This window comes from Miniopterus natalensis, chromosome 6 (assembly GCF_054644295.1).
Source record: "Miniopterus natalensis isolate mMinNat1 chromosome 6, mMinNat1.hap1, whole genome shotgun sequence".
NCBI lineage: Eukaryota > Metazoa > Chordata > Mammalia > Chiroptera > Miniopteridae > Miniopterus > Miniopterus natalensis.
This window is the reverse complement of record NC_142086.1, coordinates 46,034,431-46,050,055: the sequence shown is the minus strand read 5'-3', so window position 1 is coordinate 46,050,055 and position 15,625 is coordinate 46,034,431. Positions and strand designations below refer to the sequence as shown.

General features: G+C 44.1%; 1 protein-coding gene across 1 annotated transcript in view; it reads left to right on the top strand.

The window, feature by feature from the left end:
* Window positions 1-15,625, top strand: part of ITGB5 (integrin subunit beta 5) — a 102,453-nt gene that overhangs the window by 28,520 nt on the left and 58,308 nt on the right. Inside the window, exons 4-5 of the mRNA XM_016200119.2 lie at window positions 331-580; window positions 9,278-9,446. Of these exons, the coding sequence (XP_016055605.2) occupies window positions 331-580; window positions 9,278-9,446 (419 nt within the window). The remainder of the gene's footprint in view (window positions 1-330; window positions 581-9,277; window positions 9,447-15,625) is intronic.

Below are 15,625 nucleotides of genomic sequence, written 5' to 3'. Positions count from 1 at the left end.
GTTGGTGGGCTACTCTCACCCAATTTGTGTCCATAGAATTGTCTGGTTCACTGTCCACCAATTACCCATGTGAACACCACTAAAGAGACTGGTTATTAAAGAATTTCCTTAAAAATGCTGAGCCAAGCATTTAGACAGAGAACCCAGAGCTTCATTCTTTAGCACCCATATTCCCTTCTGTCACTGAGCTTCCAAGAAAAATATCTTCTCAGAGGCGCACGATCCCTAGAGAAAGGTAAGCGGTGGACCAGCTTTGAAAGCAAAATCCACCCCTTCAGGCCCCAGCAAGTCGGATGATGTCTAATGTGCACGGCCTCTCTGTTGGCACAGGTGACAAGACTACCTTCCAGCTGCAGGTGCGACAGGTGGAGGATTATCCCGTGGACTTGTACTACCTGATGGACCTCTCCCTGTCCATGAAGGATGACTTGGACAACATCCGGAACCTGGGCACCAAGCTTGCTGAGGAGATGAAGAAGCTCACCAGCAACTTCCGATTGGGGTTCGGGTCCTTTGTAGACAAGAGCATCTCTCCCTTTTCCTACACAGCACCGAGGTACCAGACCAACCCATGCATTGGGTAAGTGACCAGCTCTCCTTCTGTTGAGTACTTAAGGGTGGGGGAATGGAGTAGTGGGAGAGCTTAGCCCAAAGAAAGGACTGGGGGTGCATATTTAGGAGGGAGAACCAGGCTTAGGTGTTTAACGTGATTAATGATGACCCAGTTCTGTCTTCCCACTCTGGGGAAAGAAATGAACTGTCACAAGGTTGCATAAAGATAGAATGATCCAGACTCTGGCTGGTGTGTCTCAGTTGGTTGAGTGCTGTCCAGTGCACTGAAGGGTCACCAGTTTGATTCCCTGTCAGGGCATATGCCCAGGTTGTGGGTTCGGTCCCTAGTCAAGGTGCATACTGGAAGGAACCAAATCGATGTTTTCTCTCTCACATTGATGTTTCTCTCTTTCTCTCTCCCATTCCTTTCCTCTCTCTCTCAAAAACAAAAATCAATAAAAACATATTTAAAAAAAAGAAAGATGTAATGGTCATCACTCAAATCCTTTCTTGCCTGCCTGACATGGGACTCTTTGCTACATTAATAGATTTTGGAGAATGTTGTCAGGAAGTGACAGACCCAGGTGATCAGGGAGGGAGCAGAAAGAACAACTTAAACTTTCTCCTTGTTTGGAGTGACTGAGGTGCTTGTCATAAATAAATTCAGAGTCTGTCCCTGTTGTTTATATAAATAACTACAACTTACCTTGACAAAACAAAATGAAAACTCTGTGTTTTAAAGGTATGATTTTTTTCCCAATATAGGTACTTGAATTAGAAAATATTTAACACATTATTAGAGAACAGGAGTTTCTAATTGCTGCAGCAAACAAATCCAAAAGTATATAATGGCTTAAACTTAATGGAAGTTTATTCCTGCTCACCTGAGTGAGCATGGATCTCCTGATCAGTGGGCATCTCTCCTCCAAGCACATCTCAGGGATCCAGACTCCACTGTCTACCATATGTGGCCTCTAAGGTCATCATGCCTGGAGATTGCTCTTAGGAGATCTTATGGGCCAGGACTGAGTGACCTTTGCCTCTTCTGCTCCTACATTCTAGTCTAAAGGACTAGGTTCTAGCAAGGAGGCTAGAGACTGGTTTAGCTGTGCCCAGGAAGATGAGGAAGCAGGACTGGTCAACAGGTGTGTGGGCGATGGAGGGTAATATCTTCCAACTCCCCTAACACAACCTCTACAAGATGGGGTTTTTTCCTAGTCTTTAAACCATTCCTTCAAATATGAGGATTATGCAATGTCCCTCGTTGTGACTTCAATGAGTAGTAATTCCCAACTTTTTCTTGCCTCTCATTCAACTCTATTCAGGCTTTGGGATGTCCCTGGATAAAGAATAGCTACGATTTAAGTTCTTACCAAGCATCAAGCACCATATTAAATTCTTTACATGGACTATTTTATTAAATCTCATGATCTTGTAATTTCTACATCTTTAAGGTAGATGTGTGCCATATTTTAAAGATGAGGACACTGAGGCTTAGAGAGAATAAATAACTCACCCAAGATTACACAACTAGTAAGGGGTAGCCTTGGGATATGAATCAAGACAAACGACTTCCAGAGTCTGGGTGTCAGTTAATATAATGCTTATATCTCCCCCATCCAAATCACACTGCAGCATACAAACTTTACCTGCATGTAAGTAATAATACCTATTCCAAAACCACCCAACCTTCTAGATCAGGGGTGGGGAACCTTTTTTCTGCCAAGGGCCATTTGGATATCTAGAACATCATTCTCGGGCCATACAAAATTATCAGCTTAAAAATTAGTCTGCTATAGTTGGTCAGACATTTAATTAACTCACCCCTAATGTGATGACTGGAACTGCTTCTCTTTGGTGAGGCCTTAGCAGGGCCAGACCAAATGATTTCGGCCCACGGGCCAGACATTCCCCACCCCTGCTCTAGATACTTTCCTAAGGGTTGTGTTGGGTTCTGCTGCAGTAACAAACAATCTGCAGATCTCAATGACTCAACACAGTGGAAGATTATCTCTTGCTCATACAAAATCTGATGAGGGTTGAACTGTTTTCCGTGGAAGCTCTCCTTCAAGCAGTGACTCAGGGATCCAGGCTTTTTTCCATCTTGTGAGGTCATTTTTTATTGACTTCTTTGGCTGCCCCTAGGGGAAGAGAGCTATTCTTAAGTCCCTGAACCTGTATAGCACTCCACCTCTTCTTTAGCAGCCTCAGCAGCTCCCAGCTCTAGGTTGGGCTGGTGATTGGGGTTAGGTGGTATTTATGCTGGTGCTGTATGTTCTTCTGACTCCTTCCTGATTCTTCTATATAGAAGTTAACTTACGCCTTCCCTAGGGGTTGAGAACGGACACAGTGGTGGAAAAAACACTAAGAGAAGAAGAAATTTTAAATACAAATGAGATTGAGTTCCTTAACCATGAAGAAACACTAGGTGTCATCATTTGCTGGGTGTAGCTTCCTCCTGGCTACAGGTGGCTGTTGGCATTATTACCTTGGTCCTGTCTCCAAGGCCCTTTCAGCTGAGTCCCAGTGCCAAGTATTCTTTTGTTGGAGTTTTGCTACTGACCAGGGGCACCGGCATTTTAGCCAAAACTTGTTTCAGTTCATCCGGAATAGTGATTCTATCTGTTCTTTTCACCTCTGCCCTCTGATTGGGCCCTGTCTCCAGACAGACAAGGTGTGTTTCCACTTTCATTCTTCTGTGGACCATCCACTAACTGTGAGGCGCTAGCTGGGAAGCTGGCAGAGGCTGAAGGACTGGCTCTGGGCACCCAACATTTGAATTCAAGTTATTACATGCTACTTATTCAGAGCTCCTTTTCTGAATAAGCCCTAGAAGGCAGAGCCAATTGCAGACAGTAAAAGTCTTGACAGTGAGGACAAGGCACACTGAAAAGCTGCTTGTAAGACAGGAAATCTAGGGAAGAATGGGAGTCTTGAAGGAAACATCACATCTAAGTTATGTAAATCTATCTTTTGCAAGCTGGGCAACACATCAGGGAGTCACTCTTTGGCTCAGTGAGCAGCCTGAAATTTCTCTTCCATGTCTAAGCAGTGAAACATGTACAGTGTCCTTGGAGATGGCCTCTGCTCCTGGGAAAGACAGAGCAAGCTGTGGGATATAATCTGTTCCTGTGCCTGATCCAGCCTGTACATATGCTTTGTTTGCCTTTCTGAGTTTTAATGGCACTGTGAACAAGTTACCAACATTTAAAAAATAGATTTAACCACAAATAACCAGGATTCCTAGATTTTCTTGAAAAGCTGAAAAGTTTAGTAAGGCTGGGCTTATTCCACTTGTTGTTTGGCTGCCACAGTCCCCACCACTCCCTCTTGTCTCACAGCTATCCTTCTTCACTGGTTTGTGTTCCATGCCTGGCTAGTAGATGTTGTGATTCATGTATATTCTTTTTCTTTAGCAAATGTGCAGAGAGAGATCACAGCATTCTTCTCAAGCTGCAGTGGCACCTTCAGTTAGTTTTTTCTCCCCTGTGATGATGGGGGCAGCAGAAGCAGCCCCCAGGAAGTTTTGGGGCCTGGGGGGGGGGGAATCAGGAGAGTTGACTTAACCACTTGTGCAGGACATCTCAGAGAAGAGAGCCAGTTCTTCATGGGGCTTTCCTGAGGTTTGTCCCTTCTCCTCTTGTTCCAGATGTTTCTGCCAAAGGATCAAAATCCTAGACCTATTCCTTCCCATCTTAGAGTACACCAGAAAGGCCAGACTGAAGTAAGCAGTACTAGGGCTGCCATGGCAGGAAAATGTAGAGTGACCCTGGCCAGGTGGCGCAGCTGGTCGGAGCGTCGCCCCTTACACCGAAAGGGAGCAGGTTTGGTCCCCTGTCGGGGGGTGTAAGGGAGGCAGCCAATTAGGGTTTCTCTCTCTCTCTCTCTCTCTCTCTCTCCCTTCCTTTCTTGCTAAAATCAATTTAAAAACATATCCTCATGTGAGGATTAAAGAAAAGATGTAGAGTAATTTAATCATCAGATTAAAGAACTGTTTAATTGCTATTCTGAGCAATATGAAGAGTATCACCGAGAAGAGTCTCAAGATATTCACTGATTAGAAGGATTCATCTGGATTGTTATTTATGGTCCTGAACACTTTTCCTTTTGTTAGAGGTGTTGGGCTCTTGTTGAATTACATGTTATATATCATCTACACGTGGAATCTAAAAAAGCCAAACTCACCCTGGCCGGGTAGCTCAGTTGGTTAGAACGTGATCCCGATAGGCCAAGGTTGCTGGTTGGATCCCCTCTCAGGGCACATACAAGAATCAACCAATGCATGAATCATCAATAGGTGGAATAGCAAATCATGTTCCTCCCTCCCTCCCTCCCTCCCTTCCTCTCTCTAAAAATCAATCAATCAATAAAAAAAATTCCATTTGTAAAAAATAAATAAAATTAAAAAGCCGAACTCAGAAACAGAGTAGAGTGGTGGTTGCCAGGGGCTGGGGGGGGCGGTCAAGGGGAAGGGGGAGATGTTGGTCAAAGGCTGCCACCTTCCAATTACAGGATGAACATATCTGGGGATCTAATGTACAGCGTGGGATTGATAGTTAATAATACTACACTTGAAATTATACTTGTATAGTTGAAAGCTGTTAGGAGAGTAGATCTTAAATGTTCTCACCATCCACACAAACAATGGAAATACTCGGTCTGCTTGATTAATCAGAGAATAATAGATCATTGTTCTCGGAAATTCTCAGACTTTATCTCAGCGAGTCCCCTCTCCTGTTCTGTCCATTTTCTTTCTAACACCACCAGGTGTGTGTCGGAGCGTCTCATTCTAAACTTTGTGTTTTAAAATTTTTTCCCATAATTTCTACCTCTTTTTTTCTTTTTTCCTCTAAACTGCCTAAGAAATTTCTTCCAGTTTACCATTTTGTTCTTCACTTGTTTGACTCATACACTGAAGTTTCATTTTGGAATTTTGGTGACTGTATTTTTGATTTGGCTCTTTTTTAGACTTTTTTAGACTGTTGGTTTTTCATACTATTTTTTCACAGCCCCCTCCCCCCCATCCAGTAATTTCCTGTTCTAGTCGTTGGTATTTATTCCGTCCTCTCCTTGAATGTTTTAAATATCTGTGTTTTAAAGGATCACTCTGTTACCTCTGCCTCTTGAACTGCAGGCCGCTGGGCTTGTTGAATTTGCTGACACCCCTTCATGGTGGTTTGTTTCTCAGGGATCTGTGACTTTGCCTTAGCTCCTCCTTGTCAGGAGATCACCTACTCCAGGTGTGCTGGCCGCCTGCAGGGTGGATTTTTTGTGTGTGTGATTTTTAAAAAATATATCTTTATTGATTTCAGAGAGAGGAAGGGAGAAAGACAGAGATAGAAACATCAATGACAAGAGAGTCCTTATTGATGGGCCCCCTCCTGCACGCCCCCAACTGGGAATCGAGCCCGCAACACTGCATGTGCCCTGACCGGGAGTTGAACTGTCATCTCTTGGATCCTAGGTCAATGCTCCACCGCTGAGCCTTGCCCTGTGGGGCCAGGGTGGTTTTACATTTGCTGCTGCCAGGGTCCTCCAGCTGTCTCTGGGACTAGTTTTCCTGTTCATTTCTTAGTTGGGGGTTCTTTCACCATAAAAGAAGTGAATTCTGACTTGCTCTGGCCTGGAGTTGCAATTTTTATCGGTGATTCATCTCGCTCTTGGCCCAGAGTGGATGTTCCCTCTTTCCCAGGCCAGTGGCTGGAATTTTTCTGTTTTTGATTTTAGTGACAGGGTAACTCTTCACAGCACCCCGCTCCCCTAGTCCGGTGCTTGGCCTTGCACAGGCCTGAGGCTCATCACCGTTCCCGTGAGAATCCTGCCCCAAGCCCTGGCCCTTAGGTCCTCTGTCAGGTCCTGACACGTGAGGAGCTCTCTGCCATGAGCTGCTGCTCACTCCTACCTCCTCTCTCCAGTCCATTCATTTGCTGGATGGCTTCCTCTTCATTGCAGACACCTGAGATTTCCCTGCTAGGCTTCTAGTCTTGGCTACATATTAACATTTTAAGAATTGTACTTTACCCAGCAGTTCTCTAAGATCATAGCAAGAGATGAGCTCTTTCCCTGTCAGCTCGATGATCCCACCGTTTTGTCCTGAAGCATTAGCTTGTTTTCTCTGTTTGCCTAGATCTAGCGTCTTCAAATTGGATTCACTTTTATATACACACCTCCCCAAGCTCTTTAAGCACATATATTTTATTTGTCTTCCTGTCTTATAATCCTTAATTTAGTAACTCCCTGGACACAGCCCTAAACTGGGGGCCCTGTGGTGCAGACACAGGGTGGAGGTGGGAGGGTTTGCTGGCATGAGACCCCCAAACATCTAGATCTTCAGGTTATTCAGCTCTTCCAGGAGTTAAATTAATCACAGGTGACATTGTATTCCAGTGACTGTGGAGACATTCAACGATGTCTGTTTTTCTCTAAGAGGTGACTCTAATTTGGTTATAATAAATTCTCTGTAATGAAGGCTTTTCTCTGACAAACACATTTTCTAATTCCTAATACTTAATAGCAATTCTCCACAGTAAAAATTTATCTGCAGTTGACCCTTGCACAACACAGGTTTGAACTGCGCAAGTCTACTTACATGCAGATTTTTTTTCAATAAATATGTACATTACTGTGAATCTATTTTTTCTTCTTTATGATTATCTTAACATTTTCTTTTTTCTAGCTTTATTATAAGAATACAGTATGTAATACATATAAATACAAAATATGTGTTAATCACCTGTGTTATCTGTAAGGCTTCTGGTCAACAGTAGACAATAGTTAAGTTTTAGGAGAATCAAAAGTTATGTGCAGGTTTTTGCCTGCATGGCTGTTTGCAGGGATGAAAGAGAAACGGTAAAAAATGCTAAGCTGATTTAGCTGAGGTTTTCATGACTTTTCTGGTTTTCTCATTGAGCGGCTATTATTCTGTCCCTCTCCTCCCTTTCCTTAACTAACCTGATTAACTGCGATAGTCAGCACATACCTGAAGTCCTAAATCATGGACCAGAACAACACAGAAGGGAGTAGCTGCTTAGAGGAAGAAGGAGAGGAAAGTGAGAGTTTGTATTTACTTCCTCCTGGGCCTGTCTATTTGTCAAATAACCCCAGATGGGACCTCAGCTCAGTTCCTTCTTCCAGATGGCAATATAATTTCCACGACCCTTCTCTTTATGGCAAAATCAGACAGGGATAAAAAGTTTGGGTGGCCTCAGGCACGGGTTATAGGAATCTGATCTGTCCAAACACAAGGTTCAGGTGAAGATTTGGGGGGAGGGGGAGGGAGTGAAAAAACAGGACAGGCAGGTGGGGAAAGCCTCTAGCTGCTGCCCATCTGCAGAGGACCGTGGCCACTGTATCAGTGGGATTGACTGTCCAGAGCCAGCTTGTTGCTAGTGACTGGTGGACAGAGCAGGCACTGTAGGTCCCAAAGAGAATGGAATGGCCTCTTAGAAAGCCAAAGATTGCCTCTGCAGGACGGGGGGAGCCTGTCCAGACCTGCCCTGGCAGCCTGCTTCTTGGTGACAGGTAGCCATGATCCCTTAGAAGTTGCTAAGCCTGTTTCCCTTCCCATGCACAGGGCTTGCATTGGAGTATAAAGCCTTCCCCCAGGTTTCTCTGTTAGTGTTTTTCATCCTTTGTTCTGAAAAAAAAAAAGGCTTTCTCAACATGTCCACAGATCTTGTAGTCTGGTCCAACTTGCCTTCCCAGCCTCTTCTTAACCCAATCTTGCCCTGACCCCCTGCACTGCAGCCCCAAGGGCTTTCCCCTGCCCTTGGGCTCTCCATGCTCCCTCCTGCCTCAGGGCTCTTGCATGGGCTCTTCTTCTGGCCAGGATGCTCTTCCCTCTCCCCTTTTACTTAGTGAACTCATTTGTGAAATCGTGTAATGCCTCTCTTCCTATTTCATTGGCTATATATCAAGCTGAAACTCCTCGCACTATAACTGGGATCTAACTTCCTCCAGGAATGGGCCACTTGGGATCTCTACTGCAGACTCAAGATGAGATTGCCCAGTATTTCATTAACATTGTGCATTAACCTCCTATTGAGATGCAGCACTTACCTCTTTCCAAACTTCCAGATTTGATTTGCCACTGGGAAATGGTTGGTTTCTAAATGATATTTATTCCATCTAGGAGAGCTGATAGTTTAGCGTTGCAGTATTTGTAAATGATTGAAGAAGCAGAAAGGACGTCTTCGTTCCTGTTGCATTTAGCACTGGCTCATGTGCCAGCACGTCCTGGTGGTCTCTGAGGGTTGACATGAAGGGGTTATGTGATCCTTTGTCACATGGCAGCAGCCGAGTTGGAGAAGCTGGTTTCATAGAGTAACTGCTCACATTGCCTTCACTTGACATGGCCCACCTTCCTCAGTCTTCCCACTGTGACACCCCAGCACAGCACCTAAACCACTGGTCCCTCGCATCTTTCAAGGCCACATCAGGGCTGCTCCACGATGTCTTCCTCTGAGCCCAGGAGTCTACCATCACCTCCGCTTGTCTCACCCATTCGTCATTTTCATCCACTTACAACCTGGTATATGCTGTTTTGCCTGCAGTTTAGAGCTTGATGTTCTGAGAGTCAAGACTGTGTTACTGCTCTTTGTTTTCGTCGCCCCTGTGCTGGTCCCAGGGGCACACAGTAGGTGCTGGGTGAATATTCAAAGGTACTTGGTTGTTTAAGATTTAGAGACAGTGATGGAAAAGTGACTTTTTTCTTCTTCCTCTCTAGTTACAAGTTATTCCCAAACTGCGTGCCTTCCTTTGGGTTCCGCCACCTGCTGCCTCTCACAGACAGAGTCGACAGCTTCAATGAGGAAGTTCGGAAACAGAGGGTGTCCCGGAACCGCGATGCCCCCGAGGGGGGCTTTGACGCCGTCCTCCAGGCAGCTGTCTGCAAGGTAACTTTCTTCTCTGGTCCTGTCCCTGGGTGGGAGGTCAGGGAAGACAGCATCAGGGTGGGTGTTCACACTGCTTGCAGAGATGGCAGATTCTGAGCCACCCTAGCATGTGGCTCCCTGTCCACTCTTATATCAGAGGGTGAGCTCAGTGGGCCCTGAGGGAAATCTATGGCAGTCAGATTGGCTGGAGCGCAGGGCTGGATCCGGCTGGTGTGTATCTCTCTCAGGGTGTAGCTGTGTGCAGTGGGGTGCTGTCTGTGCCAGGAGACAGCTGTTCTGTGTTTATACATTTGGCTTTTAGCATCTCTTCAGGGAAAAAAAAAAAATAAAGGTCCAGCCAAACGCATGGACGCTTATAAAGCTTTCTGGCCCAATTTTGATAAATCTTAAATATTGCTCTATTGGGGAATCCAGCTGAAGAGGAGAACTGCACGTCATCTTAGTTGCATTTCTGTTTGTTTGTTTTTTCTCTTGCTTCTCTGTGATATATGAATCCAGAGGGAGGACATAGACTTAGGTCAGAAATGAACTCATGCTTTGAGAGGTTCCAGTCTCAGCAAAATGTATCATTGGAATGTTGGTAATAACTTATTCTTAAAATAATTTTCTGCTGTCAAAACAACACAGTAACAACAACAAAACATAAAAATCACTCTTGAATTTGCTATCCCAATGCATACTTTTGAAATTTTTCCATAGTGGTTATAAAGCATGTGTAATGGCAATGCTTTCTTGAAGTTTTAGGTGGGCTCAGCAGTAGGGCAGTGGTGAGGACTGTCATGTTTGGGGAGGGCTGGGGAAGGAGGTTAGGACTCAGTTTGAAGAAATTGCATATCAGCAGCTGCTGTTCCTTTGCTGGTTGATAAGCACTTAATTGTCCACTTACATGTTTCTGACCCTAGAGAGCCGGTGTTCAGTGTGTCTCGCTTTTGCTTTTCCTCCATTCAATCCTTGACAGGGTGATAAGAGAGCCGTGGTTGTCCTTTCTGAAATAAAAAACCAAAATGGTAGACAGAGAGGGATAAGGGGAAGGAAGAAAGTGAAGAAAGCAGCAGTCTCCTGCAGTCCTCTTCTTGGTCCCACTGCTGATCATGTGCTGTGTCCTTGGGACCGCCCTGGAGAGGAAGGTCTTCCCCTGACCCCCTGACCAGGGTGGCTGCAGAGTGGCCCCTTCCCAGCTGCTGGCCAGAGCCAAACAGTTTGATTCAGAGGTCCCTGATGCTTTGTAGCACTCCAACAAAGCCAGATGGAACACAGCTAGAATGTGTTTAGCTCTTAGTTTTTCAAATGCATCACAAAATAGACAGAGTATAAATTTACTTCAGAAAGAAAAATTGTATTTTGATTGGCATTTAGACATTGATAGTATGAGGCGTTGTCTTCACAGACATGCTGCCAAATTCCACTTCTCGGAAGGGATGAATTGTGCAGGGAAAATGTAGAATGCCTCTCTCTCCCCATCTTGAGAATTTTGTGGACTTTCTTTTGGGGGGGAAGAAATTACCTTTAAGGCTTAACTGGAATGGCATGATTGAATGCTGAAAGCAGAGTGGTCTTTGAGAAGCTATTAGATTTGTTCTTGTGCCTACAGCACCTTCCTATGTTGTCTCAGACCCATGAAAATATTCTGCCCTTTGAAAACTTAGTATTTCAGATTATGGCTTATCTTTTTTTTTTTTTTAACTTTAAATAATTTTTTATTTTTCAGTTACAGTTGACATACAATATTATATTAGTTTCAGGTGTACACCCCAGTGATTAGACATTATATAACTTACTAAGTGATCATCCTGATAAATGTCATATCCATCTGACACCATACATAGTTATTAATATATTATTGACTATATTCCCTATGCTGTACTTTACATCTCCATGACTGTTCTGTAACTCTTTGTACTCCCTTATCCCTTCACCTTTTTCACCCATCCCTCAACCCCCCTCCCATCTGGCAACCATCAACATGTTCTTTGTATCTATGAGTCTGTTTCTGTTCTATTTGTTCATTTATTTTGTGTTTTAGATTCAAGTGTTGATATGTATTTATTGCCATTTTATTATTCATATTTTTTATTTATTTTTTCTTCTTCTTCGTAAAGAAGACCCTTTAACATTTCATGTAATAGTGATTTGGTGGTGATGAACTCCTTTAGCTTTTTCTTGTCTGGGAAGCTCTTTATATGTCCTTCAATTTTAAATGATAGCTTTGCTGGGTAGAATAATCTCGGTTGTAGGTCTTTGCTTTTTATCACTTTGAATATTTCTTGCCACTCCCTTCTGGCCTGCAAAGTTCCTGTTGAGAAATCAGCTGACAGTCTTATTGGAGCTCCCTTGTAGGTAACTAATTGCTTTTCTCTTGCTGCTTTTAAGAGTCTTTGTCTTTAATCTTTTGCATTTTAATTATGATGGGCCTTGATGTGGGCCTTTTTGGGTTCATCTTCTTTGAGACTCTCGGCTCTTCCTGGACTTGTATGCCCATTTCCTTCATTAGGTTAGGGAAGTTTTCTGTCATAATTTTCCAAATAGGTTTTCACTTTTTTGCTCTCTCTTCTCCTTCCAGCACCCCTGTGATGTGAATGTTGGTATGCTTGAAGTTGTCCCAGAGGCTCTTTACATTATCTTCATTTTTTTGGATTCTTTTTCTTTTTGCTGTTCTGATTGTGTGGTTTTTGCTTCCTTATATTCCAAATCACTGATTTGATTCTTGGCTTCATCTACTGTACTGTTAATTTCCTATAAATTATCCTTCATTTTAGTGTATCCTTCATTTCTGACTCATTCTTTTTTATTGTTTCCATGTCCTTTTTTATGCTGTTGAAGTTTTCACTAAGTTCATTGAGCATCCTTATAAACAGTGGTTTGAACTCTGCATCTAGTAGATCATTCATCTCCAGTTTGTTTAGGTCTTTTTCTGGAGTTTTGTTCTGTTCTTTCATTTGGGACATGTTTCTTTGTCTCCTCATTTTGGCAGCCTCCCTGTGTTTGTTTCTACGTATTTGGAGAGCTGCTACGTCTCCTGGGCTTGGTAGAGTAGTAGGTGTCTTTTGAGGCCTAGTGGCACAGCCTCCCCATTCACCCAAGCTGGGCTGTGTACACCCTTCTCTTGTAGTTGAGCCTTGACTGCTGTTGGCACATCAGTGGGAGGGATTTACCCTCAGGCTAATCAGCTGCAAGGGCTGGTTTCAACCACCGTGGAGGATCAGCTATGCAGGGGCCCACCTCATGCAGCAGGACTCACTTCAGCAGGGCTCTGGTGCCCACTGAGTCCATACCTTGAGTGTATCACTTGTAGAGGTGGTTGGGTGGTGTTTCAATGTGGCCTGAAGCTATCTACCTGGTGCGCTGGCTCTGGAGCCTTCCAGGAGGTACAGACCAAGGTCAGCCGCCTCTTGTATTCTGCCTGGGGCCACCTGGCACGAGCTACAAAGCGATCTGCATTTGGCTGTTACTTGTGCTGAGATTGGAGGTGCCTAGGACAGGCCAAGCTGAAAACCAAAGCAGCTACTGCTGGTGCTGGCCCTGGCACCACTTTGTGAGAGGTACAGCGCACACTGAGGCTAGGTGCTGCTTGTTTGAGAGATTTTAGGAAAGTCTAAAGCATGAGCCAAGACTTCGGTGGGCCCGCATGTTGGGTGGAGTGTTGTCTCAGGGAATCAATCACCAGGGCAGGGCTAACTGTGAGCCAGATAGATGGAGGCTCAGATATGGCACCCACCTACCAGCTCTGTGGGGAAAGGGCTCAGAAAAGGAACACTGGCTGCCTCTGTCGGCACTTTGGTCTGGGAGAAAGCTGCCCCTCCAGCTCTTGGCCTGATGCCAGGCAATTCACTTCCTCCCTGTATGTCCCTGGTGCCTTTCAAGCTGCTGCCCTAGCACTAGAGCTCAGAGCCACTGAGTCCAAGTAAGTCCTTGTGGGGGCCCTTTAAAAAGAACTTCCTGAGACTCCAGCAGCCCTCTGTCTCCCTCAGCCTCAGTCCCCCGCTGGTTTTTATAGCCAGAAGTTATGGGGGTTCCTGGCACTGGAACCCTGGCCTGGGGGGCCTTGTGTGGGATGAGGACTTTTCACTTCTCAGGGTGGACCTCCACAGCTAACATATCCATCCATCCCGATTTTTATCTGCCACGTGGGTGTGGGGCTAGCCCGTTCCATGTCTCCACCCCTCCTATCAGTCTCAGTGTGGCTTATTATTTAAATCCCTAATTATAGGACTTCCAGCCAGCCAGATTTCAGGTGGTTCTGAATGATAGTTGTTTTGTAGTTTAGTTGTAATTTTGATGTGGTTGTGGCAGGATGAGAGTACCGCATTCACCTTTGCTGCTATCTTGACCCTATGGCCTACCTTTTGATGAATTAACTATGCAAGAGTCATACCTTTAAAGATTATTTAAGGAATTGAATAATTCATAAGATAAATTAAGAAGGGAGTGGAAAGCAAATGATAAAAGCAATATGAACTGTATGATCCTATTTTGCAAACAAAAGACAGAAAAACACTGGAAATAAATAGACCAAAGTGATAACTGTAGTTGTCTCCAGTGATAGGATTACCTGTGGCTTTTAGTTTTTATTTTGTGGTCTAAAAAATTTTTGTATTTACCTAAATTTCCACAATGAATATGCATGATTTTTTAAAATTATGGAACATTTCAAACATACAAAAGTAGAGAGGATAACAGAATTAAATTCCATGCACCCATAGTCCATCTTTAACAATTACCAGTTCATGCCCAGTCTTGTTTTGTTTGTATTCTCAACCACTTTATCTCCCATTATTTGAAACAAATCCCAGATAGCATGTATGTCAATGATATTTTGATTTTTAATGATAATTAGATTTTGGTGATAGATTTTTAATTTCGGTGATAGATTTTTAAAGTTTTTTTTTTAAGTCCCAAGCATTCCTTACTTTGTTTACTGAGTTTTCTGCCTACCGATTTGCCCAGATTAAAGGCTCTTCCACTTAATCCTGCAAACTGAATGTGACAGAGCCAGCAGGCCGTGAACCTCCACAGTTGGAGATGAACCTCCTACAGGCTGGAGCTGGCTGGGCCGTATGCCTGCAACAGTACAGTCCTCCTCTGACCCCAGAGCGCTTGGAGACGCAGCTGATGACAGGCCTGTCTCATAGCCCACAGAGGTCTTTGTTCTGGTTTTCTTCTCACTCTGGTTTCCCTAGGATGGATGGGAGACTTAGGGGTATGGAATGTTCACATGACTGACCTTAAATCCCACCTCCATGGCCTGCTCCATATTTCTTGGAAAGCTGTTCTTTGCAGACAAAAGGAACCCTCTCTGTTTATTTCAGATTTGAGTCAGGATAAGGACCTTGCTTCTGTAAGTGGACATTTCGAATGACTATCTTTCCCCTGGAAGGCCACATTGCTGTGAGAGGCCATCGGAACAGTGTCCATAGCTAAGGAATGCCTCTGCCATCAATGCAGGCACTTTTTCAATGCATCATACCCAGCTGGATTGGAATGAGGGGATGTCACTGTACTTAATTTCGTATCTTTACCTAGAAACCTATTATTGAACCTGTTTATACTTTTTCTTGGATAGAATAACAGTTTCTCCCATTACCACTTTTATTGCTGTCCCAGGACTTTCTAGAAGTTGATTCTGAGTTGTTTATTTTAAAATTAAAGGTGGAAGTATGAAGAGAGTGGTTCAGATAGAAACTGTGGCTGCTTTCCTGTTCTCCCAGACGGAGTGTGCCCTTGGCCTGGGGAAATGGGAGGAGTGGCCGCGGAGCTCTGTGTTCCAAGTTTGCTTATCTTCTTCATGGCTCTCAGAGTAAACAAGCTGTCTGCAAATTTGGGCTCAGCTGGGTACATCCCAGCTGCACAGGGGTCTGTGGACTTCCCTCTCCTTTCAAACAGAACGTAAGATCTATGTAACTCAGCACATTCCCTTTTGGCCTCAGCTTCTAGTGCCCTAGCATTTAGCTTCCATATCCTTCAGACAGACTTTCTATTTTAATCTTGATTCTCACATTTTGCATTATGTGTTCAATTTTTAAAGCATCATATGCCCTCTCAGAAATAGGTGGATTAGTAAGTTAGAAAGTTCCCCTGTGAAGCCATCTGGACCAGGGCTTTTGTTTGCTGGGATTTTTTTATTACTGCTTTGATATCATCAGTTGTTACTCACCTATTCAGGTTTTCTGATTCTTCCTGAT